This window comes from Balaenoptera musculus, chromosome 15 (genome assembly GCF_009873245.2).
Source record: "Balaenoptera musculus isolate JJ_BM4_2016_0621 chromosome 15, mBalMus1.pri.v3, whole genome shotgun sequence".
Lineage (NCBI taxonomy): Eukaryota > Metazoa > Chordata > Mammalia > Artiodactyla > Balaenopteridae > Balaenoptera > Balaenoptera musculus.
In genome coordinates this window covers 25,539,445-25,556,389 of record NC_045799.1, presented here as the reverse complement: position 1 = coordinate 25,556,389, position 16,945 = coordinate 25,539,445, and the positions used below count along the sequence as shown (strand labels likewise).

At 45.8% G+C, this 16,945-nt stretch overlaps 1 protein-coding gene and 1 pseudogene across 3 annotated transcripts in view; both read left to right on the top strand.

Moving 5' to 3' along the window:
* Positions 1–12,876, top strand: part of CBFA2T2 (CBFA2/RUNX1 partner transcriptional co-repressor 2) — a 188,824-nt gene extending 175,948 nt beyond the window's left edge. For 2 of the 3 annotated variants that reach the window (XM_036826331.1, XM_036826329.1), the window contains exons 9-11: positions 586–654; positions 3,555–3,745; positions 8,015–12,876. In XM_036826331.1, the coding sequence (XP_036682226.1) occupies positions 586–654; positions 3,555–3,745; positions 8,015–8,314 (560 nt within the window). In that variant the 3' untranslated portion in view covers positions 8,315–12,876. The remainder of the gene's footprint in view (positions 1–585; positions 655–3,554; positions 3,746–8,014) is intronic. The other variant, XM_036826330.1, reaches the window with a different exon arrangement.
* Positions 12,877–14,772: 1,896 nt separating this feature from the next.
* Positions 14,773–15,691, top strand: LOC118881698 (annotated as a pseudogene).
* Positions 15,692–16,945: the final 1,254 nt, after the last annotated feature.

Genomic DNA, 16,945 nt, shown 5'->3' with positions numbered 1-16,945 from the left:
CTGTGTGTGTATGTACCACATCTTTATCCATTTATATGTTGATGGACACTTAGATTACTTCCATATCTTGGCTATTGTAAATACTGCTGCTATGAACATTGGGGTGCATGTATCTTTTCAAATTAGTGTATTCGTTTTCTTCAGATATATACCCAGGTGTAGAATAGCTGGATCGTATGGTAGTTCTGTTTTTAGTTTTTTGAGCAACTGCCATACTGTTTCCTACAATGTCTGCACCAATTTACATTCCCACCAACAGTGTACGAGGGCTTCCTTTTCTCCACACCCTCACCAATGTTTGTTATTTGTGGTCTTTTTGATGACAGCCGTTCTGACAGGTTTGAGGTGATATTCTGGTTTTGGTTTGCATTTCTCTGATGATTAGCAATGTTGAGCATCTAAAAATTAAGTGTACTGTTTATAATCTGATTTTATTCCTTGTCAGAACATTTTTTCCAGTAAATGAATGTATATGTTTGAATCTTTCTACATGGTGAATGAGAGATCTGATAAATTTTTCACAAAAGTAAAACATGTTAATTATAGACAGCTTCTGACCCTATGCTGTTTCTCTCTCTTCTGTAGATTCTCAGCGGGAATTCAACAGTAGGCCAGGAACAGGATACGTACCTGTGGAGTTTTGGAAAAAAACTGGTATGTCTGTCTGCTTATAGGTCACATGTGCTCACTAATTTATATGAGTGTAGAGCACATATTTGGGGGAAAGGTGGTTTTCTCATAACTTCCTCTTCAAAGAGCTCTAGGCTCCTGCCTCTCCCCCTTCAGCTTGGCCCACCTTCTGGACTGCCTGTCATGTTACTTGCTGATTAAGAATTTGGAATGACTCCCTACAATCCATCCAAGTCCTTATCACCCCCTTCTACTGGGAGGCGTTAAGTAACCGACTCTTCCTTCCCTATTTATATGCCCTGTTTCTGAGTGTATAGCTTAATTCATTTCTGCCTATTCTCGTCACTGTGTTCTCGCGCCCCCACGTTTGGTTCATTCTGCTCTTCCTTTCATCTTCACTGTCTCTAGCTGCATCACAACTGTTCTTGGTAGGTGTCATTTTCTACAAGAATAAGGGAGGGTAGGAACTGCTTGTTGTGTTAAGACAGGGGATTACACTAACCTCATATCCCTAATATTACCTTATCCAATACTAGCCTTCTTTTCCTTCTTGCCTCCCTTTCTCAGTGAAATTTTTGTAGTCCAATATACAGTTTTTGGTTTTCTTTCTAAGATAAAATTTATTTCTACAAAAAAGTTAATACCCAGTTGATATCAAGACCATAATATAAACAGATGGACAAAAGATAGGAACACACACCTCATGAGAAAAACAAATTAACCATGTTGCAAAATGTTTATTCTCACTGACAATCAGGAAAGTACAAGGTAATGCAACCCTGACCAATTAGCCCCCAAAGTCTTTAACACCTAATTACTGACAAAATTTTAGAGGACCCAGTTAATGACACTAAATAATTCATCAGAGATTTATATATGAAATTACTGTGTTACCAACCATGAACACATGGAAATTTTGAAATCATTTCTCACTGGCATGCTTTTGAATCTTAAAAGGGAATGATCCAGGGACTTCCTTGGTGGTCCAGTGGTTAAGTTAAGCTTCTACTGCAGGGGGGCACGGGTTCAATCCCGGGTTGGGGAACTAAGATCCTGCATGCCACACGGCACGGCCAAAAAAATAAAAATAAATTTAAAAAATAATAATAAAAGGGAATGATCCAGATTTAGACATGCAAATTGTTAAAAAGGCAGCAGTCTGTAAAAAGACACTGTTTTTAGTGTATTCTTGGAGCAAGGGAGAGGCAACCCAGGAAATGCCCACATATCCATGAATGGTAATATGAATTTTATAGTGTGGCACCACAACAGAATATCATCTTACCATTAAAAATAATTTGGAAAACTACATAGCACCTCGGAAAAATCTTTGTAGTTGGAAATGGGGATGTGTATATTATACGACCAAGAAGTAGAATTGTGGGAAGTGAAGATAGTAATTGTAAAGGTAGAGTGAAAAATTACCATGCACAAGATCTCTTTGGTAACTAGTGATTTTCTACTTGAGAGGTAACCTTTGGTTAACTATGGTTAAGAGCCTAACTTTGGCGTGGGCCAGCTAAATTTGAGTGCTTGTTCTGTGACAGTGCCATCTGTGACCTTAGATGACCTTCAGCGAGGTAGATTTCCAAACTATGATTCTTACTGATTCATCTTTAAACTGAGAAGATAAAATACACTTAGGAGCATTTTTATGTTGGCTCAATAAGAGACACTCAACATCTACCTGGTAACTTAAAAGAGGTCTATGAAAGGTAGCTGTGGTGGGCCACAGTGGACCTACCTGCATGGACACCAAGAGTTAAGGAGTGGAGTCAGTGTCTGATCAGCTCAGCATCATCCTTGACCTTTAGGGTGAAAACTTGCTTTTCTTGGCTGGAGCGATATGATGGAAAGTTCTAGGATGGCAACACTGTGTTTAGACCTCTTTTGAGCCTAGGCCCTGTGCAAGAGCCATGTGCAAGCAGTAAGGGAGTTTCCTTAGGCTTCTGAGTTGTCCAGTTTTGTGGACTCAGTAGGGAGGTCATTCACACTGGGACTTAGGACTGAGGCTCAAATGCATAGCATATGTCATTTGGAGTGTACATCCTATAAAACCAAGCAGGGCGGTGGTGCTGGGAGGAACTGATCAGGAATCAAGTGGGGTGATGGCAGCTGGACAGGGCTTTGGAGGCCCAGGGCACCTAGCAGCCCAGAACTGTATCTTCAGGCAACATTTCTCTACTGAGTTCAGTCTCACATACCTAACTGCCTCCTGGTCGTTTGTACCTGGATATACCTCAACCTTCTCACTTGCCTTCAACACCAGCATTTTGCTTACTATCTGTTTCATTGCATAGCAGTTCCATTCTTCGCCTTTACCTCCACCTCCAGACCCTTAGATGTACCAGCTTATTCTATCTCATCCCCTTTTCTGTGCCACTTGCTCCTGCCTAAATTCAGAGTCTCTTTTTATCAGCCAGATTATTGCCCCAACCTCTCAGTTGGTATCTCTGTCTTCAGTCTTTTGTCCGTGCATAGAACCCTTTAGGGTTTCACATTTTCTTTAGAAGAAGGGCCAAATTCCTTAGCGGGGAATGCAAGACTTTCTAAAAATTCATTTCCACCTACCATCTCAACCAAGACACATTTTCCTGATCCTCCTCTGCCACTTATAGAGCTGACCACTTTTCCCCTTGGAACTGTTGTCTCTTACACTGACATGTATCATGGCACCTCAGCCACCTTTATACTTGATCACAGTTGTGAGAATATGGATACATCTTAGTCACCGAGGTCTCCCCAGCCCCTAGCATGAATGGACAAGTGAGGATAAGAATAAAAGTGAATGCTATGTCATAAGTTCATCCCTGTGTATTTTTAGAAAAGTCATCTGGTTTCACCTCTGTCCCTTCTTAGAAACGATGTGGAGTGGGAGGGGAAAGATTTCTCGGCCAGTTGATTTTACTGTCACTTTCTTCTAGAAGAAGCTGTGAATAAGGTGAAAATTCAGGCCATGTCAGAAGTACAGAAAGCCGTTGCTGAGGCAGAGCAAAAAGCCTTTGAAGTGATTGCTACCGAGAGAGCTCGGATGGAGCAGACAATAGCGGATGTCAAACGGCAGGCCGCAGAGGACGCCTTTCTCGTCATTAACGAGCAAGAAGAGTCGACGGAGGTCAGAGCACTGTTGGGCTGCGGGCTGGGGCTGGGGCAGCTGGAGTGACCAAGCCCACTGCTTTCCTCTCAAGTGCTGGGTAGTAAGGGCCAACAGTCCGCTCTTGAGCTAGATGATTATGATTTTTATTCAGTACCAGAGAGGTTTGTTTCTCAATTATTATATTCTTGTATATTGGCTCATTATATTGGTTTAAGTTTTGAAAACTCACCCTAAAGACAGAGTTTGCGGACTTGCGTGACAGCAGTGACCACCACTGCCTGAGCGGGCCTGCTGTGTGCCAGATGCAGAGCGAAGTGTGTGTGTGGTCTTTGTGGTCCTCACAGTGACCCTGTGAGGCGTGGGTGTTGTTGGAGTCCAGATTTACAAATGAGACTGGGGCTCAGGGAATTTGACGTAATCCCACATCGCTGAAGCCAGAGTAGGAGAAAGGAGGTACAGGGTCCTGTAGCATCCGATCTGTTTACAAAAAGGATAGTCCTTTCATGGATTGAAGTGACAGATCGGGCAGGCCTGCCTGACTGCCTAGTGCCTAGGGCCCCAGAGGACACTCTTGTACCATAATGAGGACAACAAACTGAAAAGAAAAGGCATGTGACAAAAACATCATAACAGTCCTTTCGAATGTAATGAGCTTTTTCTGTAACTTTCACTTTAGTCACTTTTCAGCTTTAAGACAAACTTTAAGTCCTGAAACAAGCCTGTTTCTGTAAGTAGGTAGAGCCCATCTAGTCTTTGGGATATTCTCTTGAAGTTATAAAGAACTGAGATTTTTTTGTTGGTTTTTTAAATGGCAGAAATTTTATTTTCTCATCCTCTTTAAACGATCTTTTTCAGTATTACAGTGTTAATAAGCATGGCAATGTGAAGATGAAAATGCCTAAATATCATGTTGCCATTCACAGAGGATGTGGAAAAAGTCCTTATTGTAGCACTCCCAACTGAATTGTGAGAAAATATTTCCTTTAACTTTCCCCTTTTCCTTCTCCCCTCCTACTTTTTTCTGTTGTATATTTAATTCCTTATCTATAGCCATCCATATCAATACCTATATTTGTCCATATTTATCTACTTTTATATCTATGTTTATGTCTTTCTCTGAAGAAAGAATGTAACATTTTGGCTAAGAGCATGAGTTCTGGATCTGGATTGCATGGTTTAAATCCCAGCTCTCCATTTATAGCATTGTGCTTTAAAGGAGCTAGAATTTTAAACAATGCACAAAGAGGCTTACAGGTGAGGCACACACCAGCATCCATCCCAGCAAACTTCCTTCCAAAACAGGGGCAGGATAGCAGGGCCTAAGCTCTGAGTAATTTTGTGTTGGACCAGGAGAGCTGATTTCCTTCCATTTCATTCAGAAAGTTCTACTTGACATCTAGAGGTATCCCTGGAGTTTTTCATCCATCCTGTGAGAGGTGGTTTGGTATAGCGGAAGGAGCCCAGGAACCCTAAGTGCTAGTCCCAGTTCCCCTCACACTGGCAGCATACCCTTCAGGAGTCAGTCTCCTTCTCTGTATAGTGGGTGTGTAGCAGCCCCTGTCCTGCTGGTCTTATACTTTTTAGGAAGATATAATTAGATCATGGTTGTGGAAGTGGTTTTGGTTTTTTTTTTAATAAATTTATTTATTTTATTTATTTATTTTTGGCTGTGTTGGGTGTTCATTGCTGCGTGGACTTTCTCTAGTTGCGGCGAGCGGGGGCTACTCTTCGTTGCAGTGCACGGGCTTCTCATTGCGGTGGCTTCTCTCGTTGTGGAGCACGGACTGTAGGCACGCAGGCTTCAGTAGTTGCGGCACGTGGGCTCAGTAGTTGTGGCTCGTGGGCTCCAGAGCACAGGCTCAGTAGTTGTGGTGCACGGGCCTAGTTGCTCTGCGACATGTGGGATCTTCCTGGTCCAGGGATCGAACCTGTGTCCCCTGCATTGGCAGGCAGATTCTCAACCACCGTGCCACCAGGGAAGCCCCTATGGAAGTGTTTTTAAACTGCAATGCGCTGTTTAGACAGAAGGGATTTATGATGTTGTTAACGACATAGGTGTGTAAGCTGTGGCAGCTCTTGCTCTTGCAGAACAGCTGCCTCCTCTGAGGCCAGACTGAAGCGTCTCCCCTGGAATGCCTCAGGTAGAGGGATGAAGTGAGAGGTCCCCTTCTGTCCCCAGCCTGGATTTCCTGGCAAACATAATGGGCTAGCAGTTGACTATAAGATAGGAATCATTTTTCCTTTAGGCCAGGTTTGAAATAAGGTCAGGGAGCTCTGGGATGGGTCCCAAGGATTTTGACAAGCCCCAGGTCATTCTGATACAGGTGTTCCCTGGGCTACTTTGAGTAATAAATGGCATAGACTGATGGCCCATGCTTGACAAAGGAAATTCTGGAATCCCATCTCTGACTTCCTTGGCCAGTAACTCAGAAGGTTCATAACCTTACCCATTAATTACAAAGGCCTTTTTGGCCACATGCATTGCTCCAGCTTTGACAAATGCTGATTTGAAGGGTGACTACCACAATAAACCTTTTGTCATGTTTCTTGGCAAAAAGGCTTTTGGTGAAATCAGGGAAAAGCCACAGAGACAGGGAATGTAAAGTGTCCTTTTCACCCTGGCTTCTCTGACCCTAACCACGTTGTTCCTGCATTTCTATGATCCCACCTCTGTGGGAGGCTGTTTATCTTGTTTCATTGTATCCCATCAATCATGTAATAAATATTTTAAATGTAATGGTGGCCAAGGTGAAAGCACCATTGGTTTAATACTGTGCCCCAATTTGAGATGTTCTTGCAGACTTGGACAGAGGGAGTAGAGGCCAATGTTTCCACAGCAGCCCCATGAAGGCAACTGAGTTCTTCCCCACAAGCAATAATGTTCTACCAAAGCATTGTTTGGAGTCAGCCTGTCAGGCTCCAAAGTATGAAATTCTCTGGAATGTAGTTTGCTTGAGGATCTTTAATGATCCTCAGAATTACTTCTGTCCTGTTTTGGTCCTCCACTGTTGGTGTTGGCAAGGTTGGGGCGGTCCTTAGAGTGTATTTCCTGAGAAGCCTGTTGTGTTAGAAGGGAATCTGCAGTCCTTTCTAAGGCTTTTTGAAACTAAACTTGTACATTGGGTATAGTGGAGGCAGGCGGTCCAGGTTCCAGGCTTTGCATAGCCATGTGATCATTTTATAACCTCAGACAAGTCCCTGCCTACTGGCCCTCAGTGTCCCACCTATACAATGCAAGAGGTGGGCGAGGTGGCCTCAAGGTCCTTCTTAGCCCTTTTCAGTTGTTTTACACTTGAGCAAGTGTTCTGATTTCATTGGGAACAGTATCTTTCTTCTCTGAGTGTCAGGCCAGGCCTCGTGATGGGCTTCTGCCATTCTGGAGAATTTGCAGGGGAGAGGGCAGCTGGCTGACTGATCAAGTCCTTCCTGACACCTAAGAAGAAAGCCTTGCTTTCCTGATAGCTTCACCTGACCAATGCCATAAGGCTCTTCTCTTATAAGTGGGTCATGGAGACCTCAAGTGCAGAACACTCATGTGTCACTAGTGAAGTCCTCACAGGAACCTACAGGGAGGAAAGTACCAAGGGGCAGGTGCTGGGAGCTTTCCTCTAGGAAAGTGCAAAGAATAGTAGGAAAACTCCCTGATGTAGACCTCAGGGCCTTAGGTTCTACGGTATTGCAGGGGCTCCCACAAACAAGCCAGAAATATTCCCATGATCCTCAGCCCACCTCTGATGAGATACGTCACTGAAAGGAGAATGAGCACAGAGAGAGTAGCACAGCTTCCCACACTCCTGGTCACTCACCCAGGTCCTCTGGCAGGTGACTTTTTTAAAGATTAGGTGTTGTCAGTGAACACAACAAAGGTCATTTCTCCATTGGGAAGGGCAAGGAAGAAAACTGTCTAAGCACCTGTGTGGTCTTGGAATAGATAGCTATGATGGGGGAACCCTGGGACAGAATTTGGTTTGGTCCTTGAGGATTAAAATGTGAGTCAAAACAATGAGTTGATGCCTTTAGCAGGACTTCCAGCTGCCCTACGATGTCTTCACATACCCCTCATCTCGCTGTCCCATCAGCCCAGGATAGGTAGTTTTCCTGTTGTACAGATGAAGGAAACTCAGAAAGCAGATTAACAGTAGAGGCAGGGCAAGCACAGGTGTGTGCAGCTCCAAAGCCCACTCTCTCCCCGTACAGCCCCACCTGCTGTTTTACAGTGCAGGTGACAAGTTATGACAAGCCTGCCCCCCAAGATCCTAGCAGCTAATGGATGCCTGTGTCTTGCAGAACTGCTGGAACTGTGGCCGCAAAGCCAGTGAGACCTGCAGTGGCTGCAATATCGCACGATACTGCGGCTCTTTCTGCCAGCATAAGGATTGGGAGCGCCACCACCGCCTCTGTGGCCAGAACCTGCACGGCCAGAGTCCCCACAGCCAGAGCCGGCCGCTGCTTCCTGGAGGGAGGGGCTCCGCAGCCCGGTCCGCCGACGGCAGTGTGCCAAGTCCAGCCCTGGACAAGACCTCGGCAACCACCTCGCGCTCCTCAACGCCTGCCTCTGTGACAGCCATCGACACCAGCGGACTCTGAGCCCCAGACTCGCTTCCCCCTGATGACCTCACAGCACGACAGACTCTGCACGGGAGGCTGGCTGCTTGAACCAATGCAAGTAGCTGTCGGGTCATCATCAAGAGAAGTGGAGGCAGGAAGACTTCAAGCCCCGGCAAACACTGCTCCCCAGCCTCTCCAGACCCTTGCCCCAGTTTCCCGTCTGTGTCCTTGGGGGAAGTCATGTGCACACAGGCAGCTGGCTGGAGCTGCCTCCTCCATGGCTTCCTGGTTTGTTCCTCTCCCAGCTGAAGCTGGGATGGCCGGCCACTTTTCTGTGTAGCCCGCCAGCTCCCCTCCCTGCTTCGTGAGGCAGCAGGCTGTCGAATGTGCCCAGCCAGGCTGGAGGCAGCTCACCCCATGTGCTGTCCCCTACTCCATCGTCCTCCCACGGCAGAGGCCTGGAGACTGATAGCAAGCCGGGAGGAGGCCTCTCTCCCAAAAGGAGTTCCCCTTGCCCCTAACAGCTCCTTGAGCCCCATTTCCACCCTCAGCAGGTGCCACTGATTGGTCCCGTGGGGACTTGGGCAGGCAAAAAGCAGCACTCAGGACTCCCTCCTCGACCCTGCTGTTCAGACTTAAGATTCTCAGAAACCAGAGGAAAGAAGTCACCGTTTCAGTAAAAGCACCCATAATAAAAAATAAAACTTCCACCAAGCATCACAGATCATTTTGGACAAGATTTTCTAACCTGGCTGGCTATTTTAGTTTGGGACCCATTTTTTTTTTTTCTCTTATTTGATTTTGCTTATGCAGAAAATAGTTTTCAGCGCATGGATTGGTCTGAGGGAGAATGAGACTCAATTGTGGATAGTCTGTTCCCTCTGAGCATGCTGGCCAAACTAATATCATCACATTATTGAATGGATCATCTATTGGAAATGCAGAACCTTTTGTCACCACTTGGCTCTTTGCACAGTCGTCTTGTTCTATGTCCTTTTATCTCAGACCACGCACGTCCAGATCACTGCGTGGATCTTCTTCCCGTGGTCTCTATTTGGTGCCTCTGAAGCCGTAGTTGACCCACAGGATGCGATGTGGTGTGGCTACGACTTGCCTCACCAGTCAAGGCCTGGTCACTTCTGAGCAACCCTTTTGGACCTGAAGGAATTCTTCAAACCTTGTCATTATGTCCTGTATCAATTTATTATTGGGCATACAATCTGTTTCCCTTCTCTTGTTTTGTAGATACCTGCCCTCTTTGAGCTAAGAAAAGTTCTGTGAAATGTGACAACCATTTGAGAGAGCCTGACCAATTTTTCTTCCTGTCTTCAGGGAGTTTTCCAGCTGCTTACCTAGCTCTCCAAACATGACATCACCTATAGTCCCTTTAAAACGTTAGGAACTGCCACACACGTTCTTCCCTGTCATTCGAGTTTTATTGGGAGCCCAAAGACTCTGACCCTCCCCGACTCCACCTCCAAGCCTTCAGTGCCCTCTTGCAGCAAGGAATCTGTTAGGGTGGCCCTCCTCCCGCTGGCCCTTGAAAGCTCAGCTTTAGATGGCCAATTTCTGTGCATTGACCAGAGTGAATTGAAAGCTCTCAGTAAGGTATCAGCATAGGTAACATTGTCCTTACATATAGGTGTATCTTACTTTAAGAACTTTAAGTCCCTAATTTACCTTACCCAAGGATTTTCTGTCTTAAAAGAAACTCAGAACAAGGCACCTTTAAAATACCTGGATTTCCGCTACATAAAGTAAGACATCCCCAGAAAAAGAATAACAGAATAGTCACTTTATTGTGGAACTCCTTAAGCTGTAGCAGTTGGGGTGTCCTGACTAACAGAGATGAAATCAGAACGCCAGACAGGAGTTGCCTACATTTCCCTGAGACACGGAATGTCCCCTGAGAGGAGGTCACTGAGCCTATAAACCTGTTGGAGCAAGAGGGTGTCTCGTGGTGTCCACTGGGTCTGTCCTCAGCTCCCTTTTTCATTGGCAAGTTGGATGAACACCTAGGCATGTTCTTTAAGTCTTCAGTGACCACAGGACTAGCCAGGGTAGCTCAGGTTTTTTCGGGTTGGAATAAAGAGCCAAAACCAACCAAATACTGTTCATCAGGGCTCGATGTCAGGCTCTACAGGTAAGGTTTAGGATTAGTGTGCAGGTAGGTCCTAGCTGACTTTTGTGGAGTGTGGTTCCAATGACAGCTTAATTTTCAAAATTTTTGTAATGCTATTCTAAACGGCTTTGCTCATGTGCTACCCAGAGGCCAAGCTGAAAACTTAGGCAGTGTTCCACACTGCAGTTCAGATCTCAGGCCTTTTGCTGTATTAATTTTGGTCAGTTTCACACATAGGTTGCTAGGGCATCTGTCCAAGACTTCCTATTTAAACGTAAACAATCCCTTTCTCCACCTCCCGCTCTTCTGAAATTCTCCAGCTCTCTGGTTAGGAGGAGAAGGGACACTGTCTTGGGATGGCGTGAGGGGACTGGAGGGGCAGGGCTGAGTCCAGGTTCCCCACTTGGTTTCCCGTGTCTGCTGATAACCACTCCAGCTGCCAGGTTGAGGCTTCCCCCTTTCATTTAATTAGATTTAAAATATCTTAATATACTCAGACTGCTTAGAGGATCAACCTTTATAGTTTGAGGGGACAAAAGAAGACATAGTGGTGGTACTGAAGGTATTGTCAGGGCAGTCATAGGCTCTTCAATATTATCCTAGAAACCAAGAGCAGATGTGACAAGTGATGGGATATCATTGTCCTCTCCCAGGTGAGGAATGGTTGCAGGAGCCAGAGAAGACCAGAAGGGGCCAACATGGGAGCCGTCTTTAAATGTTCTGAGGGAAGCTTGAGGGCTGGATCCTCAGATCTTCAATCATGCTTTGGGGCCACACTGCCTGCACCAGGCCTGACTCCACCCAGTGGTGAAAACAGACTCAGGTTAGTTCTACCTGCTCAGGAATAGGCAGCCCTTGTCCTGAGCTGTGAGCACTCCACTTGGGAGCGTCCTTGCAGCCCCCGGGATGGGGCTCAAGCAGATCTGCTCAGGCACAGCCATGCGACCCTGAGGTCACAGCAAGTGCATCTTCTCTTAGACAGTGCTGAGTCATGTATGTCTCTCAGTGGATCTAAGACTGGAAACAAGACCCATCTCCCCAGCATGGGTCCATGCCTGGCATCGGCTGCAGTGGGCCCTCTGCAGTGTGGATGACCTTTGTACATCTGGGCCAGTTGGTCCACCAGGAGCTCCTCACTTCTTGGTGTCAACATGAGCATCCTCAGCTTCTAGACAGAAAATCTACACTTTACTTTGTACAGCCTTGTCCCAAAGTCAGATTGATCCCCAGTGCTGTCACCTGCTTGCAAAGGGTAGACCTTGTTACGGGTAGTTGCAGAAGATATCTCAGCAAGTGGGCTTGAAGTTTCAACAACACAATTGGAATTGTGTGGTCGTGAGTTCTTCGGGATGAAAGCATAAATAATGACCAGGTGGCTGTTTGTCCTGGAAATTGTAGATGGGATTATGGATTGAGTAAATCATTTAAAATAGAACTCATCTTGGAGGCTTTCTTCAGCACTGGTTTCCAGGCTCCCAGGTCAATAGACCAAGCCAAGTTTCTTAGATTTTTTTTTTTTTTTAAAAGCTATTTACAGAGAACTAGGTGGTGGCAGGTTTGAACCAAATGTAAGAAAAGCTAGAGAGACCTGGACTGTTCCAGCATGGGTCAGCCGGCCAGCTGTCGGGAAGGAGTCCTGCCTGGGGTGGAGTGGGGTGTTGTACAGGGCGAGCTGTTGAATAGTGCCCTTCCAACTCTGTCTGTAGTTATTGTGAAACCAAAATGTTGACTACCTGCCTCTTTGCCCACGTGCATTGACATGCTCAATTCCAAAGATGATGGTGCAGGCGACCTTTTCCATCATGAGCCAGGAGAAGGTTGAGGCCTGAGGACGGACCTTGCATCCGCCCTTTGCCTCCACAGCCCCGGAGATGGAGCTTCCCCTGCTACCCCATCTGGTTAGACCCACAACTGCCCAGTGTACACTCATTGATGCTTATACCAAATAGGGCATGTGCGGCTGGAAGCTGGCAGGGACACCACCATCCCTGCATTGGATTTGGCAAGAGAGAAGCAGCAATAAGCATTAGGCGAATGGCTGAAAGTGCCGTTGGGCTAAGAGGCTTTCGAAGTTCCTGATGAGGCTACAAAAGCTCCGTCCATAAAAGAAAGCCAAGAATGTAAATAAATCAAAAACTAAGCTTCCAAGCATGGTTTTTTAAGGGGGATGATGAATGTGAAACCACCCACAGGATGCGGTAGAATCGGTTTTTCTGTGCTTTGTCATTCTACTATGATAGGAACTTTTGTTACTTAACTCTGTGCATAACTTATTTAATGTACTGTATAAATGAACCAAAACTGTTAAATATGTATTTAGTTTGTTCTACTTAAAGTAGTCAATAAAAAGGCTATATTCCTTTTCTGACTCAAGCTGGAATGGGACTAGGAGGGAAGGTGGTGCATGTGGTTCTGTAAGACGTCCTGCCGGCAGGCTTCTGCGTCTCCTCTGCCTTGTTCCTCAATCTTCAGAGATGGGGTGGGGCTCCACTGGTTCTTGCTATGGCTTGAGAGCACCCAGGGGAATGAAAGCAGGAGGTACTGCTAAGAAGGCGGTTCCAGCTTCTGGACCTCTGGGAAGCCAAGTGCCAACAACAGCTACAGATAACTCCCAACTCTTTGTCAGCTCTTCACCATTAAGTGATCTTTTAATGAGGAAAATACAACCACAGAAAGTTTGAAAAATAGGGTAGTGGATCTGTAGGTACTTTTTTCTAATAACGTGTTATTTCCGTAAACGTTTTTAACATACCTGGACTTGGGAATATTCATTCATTTCCTTTTTATACTGAAGCTAAATCATAAGTTCACTGTTGCCTTCACATTTATTTGCTTAATGGTTTAATCAAGGCCATAATTTTCTGTTGTTTGTTTTGCTGTGCCATGCGGCTTGTGGGATCTTAGTTCCCCAACCAGGGATTGAACCCGGGCCCTCGGCAGTGAAAGCCCGGAGTCCTAACCACTGGAGGGCCAGGGAATTCCCTCAAGGCCATAATTTAACTCTTCACCTCCTGTTGGGCAGTTGGATTGCTTTCATATTTTCCCTAACATACTGAAGTGAACATCTTCCTTAGCATGATTTATTTCTTTGGGATAATTTTGCAAAGTGGGATTTCTAGAACTGAACATTTCTTGGGTCCTTGAAGCCTGTGTTCAAATTGCTTTCCCTGAAAGCCCACCAGCTTGCTGTTCCTCCGACAGGACCCAAGTACTACTTGCATGGCTCTGAGGTGGTCTGACCAGCTGTGACATGACACAGGTTGCTGCAAGCACTCCTGTGTGTACCTGTACGTATGAAGTCTTGGGCTGTCAGTCCAGTTTCCTAACCAGTGACCTGAGGCCTCACTTCCCAAGGACCTGGCCCCAGCCTCACTCCTGTCACCCGAATACCCATCTCTGGCCTCAGCCCTAGAACTACTTCTGAGCAGCCTTGCGCAAGAGGCTTGTTGGGCACCATCCGCTTCACAGGCCCCCAAAATGCAAAGGGAAGGGTTGGTTACTAGATCTCAGGGTAGGGAGGAGGATGACCTTGGCCTTGGCCCTAGAAGGCAAGGTGTGGGTTTAGCTGTTTCGTGCAGATGGTGCCAACTGCCAGTTTTTCTCAACAGCTGCCCGGCGCTGCGGTCCACCATTCAGCAATTAACAGGATCTCAAACCTCGTGACTGTCAGTCTAGCACAAAAGCATATTTGGTAGACAAGTCAACAATCCACAGTCTGCCTTAGCCCTGGAAAAATGATCCCAGGGACTTGGGATAATATAGTAAAATACCATGTTAAATTTGCTATATAAATAGGCTGAAATTTTGCCATTATCATAAAACACCTGGATGCCAGATAAATTCTAATGAATTGACTTTTTTTGCTGAGGTCACAGATGAGAAAGTTTAGGAAATCCCCAAGGGACAGAAAAAAAGAGTAAGCTGAAACCACAAAGGTAGTTGGGTACAGTAGAGGAAAACTGCCTGGGGGCAAAAGAAATTCCAAGAAGTCAAGAGTTGGAGGGATTAACTGCCTCTAGCGGGACTGTGGCACTAAGCTTTGAGCCTGTACAAAATAGAAAAACAAAACGGGGACCTCTCCATAAAGCCAGGGCACTGGCTTTGGCCTCAGTGAAAAGGCAAGCAGGGAAAATTGACCTGTCTGCAAAGGGAACTGAGCAGAGAACATCTCTGTGGCCCTGCTGGAAGAAAGAGAAAAACTGACCAGAGACTGCTCTTATGTCTGCTCTCTCCTGGAGCTGAGGTTCAGATTCTCATTACTCCAGAGGTCAAAGAATCCCTGGACTGAGAAATTAAGATGATTCCAGGCTTGTATCTCCTGGTATCTGGCAGAAGCAAAAATGCAAATCCTCCAGAGAAAAATATTAAAATATAATCATATTATTACATATCAACCAAGTATAAATTGTCCAAGATAGTTACTAAAGTTCATGTCCAAGCAAATGAGCCACTATGAGCAACAGTCAGCAGGAACAAAAAATTAACTCAGCTCTCATCAACTCAGGTTTGACCCACAGCCGCCCAGGAGAAGAGGCTGCCCCAGCAGTGCCCAGGCTCTCCCGGCAGGTGCGATGCTTCAGCACATCTGTGCTCAGGCCGTTCATCAAGCCTGTGAGGCCACCTGTTCAGATATATGGTATCAAAGGTCGCTATGCCACTGCTCTTTATTCTGCTGCATCTAAACAGAATAAACTGGAGCAAGTAGCAAAAGAATCGTTGAGAGTAGGACAAATCTTGAAGGAACCTGAAATGGCTGCTTCTATTATGAATCCCTATGTAAAGTGTTACATTGAGGTGAAAAGCCTAAATGACATGACAGCAAAAGAGAGGTTTTCTCAGGACTTCCCTGGCAGTTCAGTGGTTAGAACTCCACGCTTTCACTGCCAAGGGACTGGGTTCGATCCCTGGTCGGGGAACTAAGATCTCCCAAGCCGTGCACGGCACAGCCCAAAAAAAAAAAAGGTTTTCTCCCCTTACATCCGGTTGGATCAGTTTGCTTGCTGAAGATGGTCGCTTGAACAATACCCCTGGAGCCATAGTTCTGACTTTTCTACTATGATGAGTGTCCAGAGTGGAGAAGTACCTTGCAGTTACCACTGTACCTCCTTTAGGTGAAGCCACTCTTGCTGAATTAAAAACGGTCCTGAAGAGCTTTCTAAGTAAAGGCCAAGTGTTGAAACTGGAAGTTAAGATTGAGCCATCAATCATGGGTGGAATGATTGTCCGTACTGGAGAGAAATATGTCTTCAAAAACCAAGATTCAGAAGCTGAGCAAAGCAATGCAGATTTTCTAAGTGTTGATTTTCTGTCAGTGAAAATTCTTAAACTTGGAGCAACAATAAAATGCTTCCCAACAGGAAAAAAAAATTGATTTAGACCCCTGGGACTTCAATACTGTTATTATCAGATACAGAATATAAAATAACTATGAAACCTCTAAAGACAGTGCTGAAAAAAATTAGCAAAAAGTAAGAGACTAAGGCAGATTTGCAGATAGAATTCTGGAAATTACAATCATTGAAATAAATAGTGCACTATTGAATGGCAGATTAGATGAATTAAAATGAGTGAAGCATTACTGTATGAGAAGGAGATGGAAAAAAAGGAAAGAGTTGTTCCTTTTGGAAGGCAGGTTTCGAGGGAAGAGCCCTTTCAAATTTTACCAAGGAGGCTGTCAAGAAACTTACTGACTCAGTATAAAGGGAAATAATTGGCCTGAGATGATACAATCTCAGAATGAGCAAACATGCATCTATCTGAACTCATCCTGCCCGTCTGTGCTTGTTTCTGGTGCTGGAATTTCAAGGTAGTGAGTTGGATGTATCCCCTCCTCCACATCCTCTCTCCCAAGACCATCGGGGAACCAGCAACAAACCACCCCCCATTCTCCAGGGCGGCTTCATTGCTTGGTGCCGGGCGCCCTCTTGTGGAAAGAATCAGACCTGCTACCTCTGCTGCCTCCATCCACAAGCCAGATTCCCATCCAGAGTGCACACCCCAGCACCTTCTGCCTTCCCCTTGCACCAACCTTTTCTGAGGCTGCCTATCTGCCCCATGAATTCAACTGACTTTCTCTGGGTGCCTCCTAGGGAGTTGCAGAAATGATGAGTACTCAGCACCCGCACCACCTACCTTCCAAGGGGTGAGCTCTGAAAAGCCCACATCAGATCCACCCTCCACCTCGTGCTGTGCTTCCATGGCTCTTCTTGCTGCCCCATCTGCCATCCTGCAGCCCCAGGGCTTGGCCTCACTCCCTCCTTTGTTAAAGCTGCCACCGTCCTCCAGCGTTTCCATTACCAGAGGATGCCTGAAATTTTGCTCAGCGATGTTCACGTTTGATGGCAAGTAGCTCTTGGTACCAGAGAGTAGATCCAGTTGTGTGATTCAGAGCAAGCACTTGCTTGCTGAGCTTCTGGTTCTTCATGTGTAATTTGGGGATGCTAATGGTGCCTACACCACTGGGCTGTTCTGAGGTGAAATGTGATCATATGGGAGTCACCCTTAGCATAGGGCTTAGCACCCAGGAAGCCCCTGTAAACAGAGGCTGC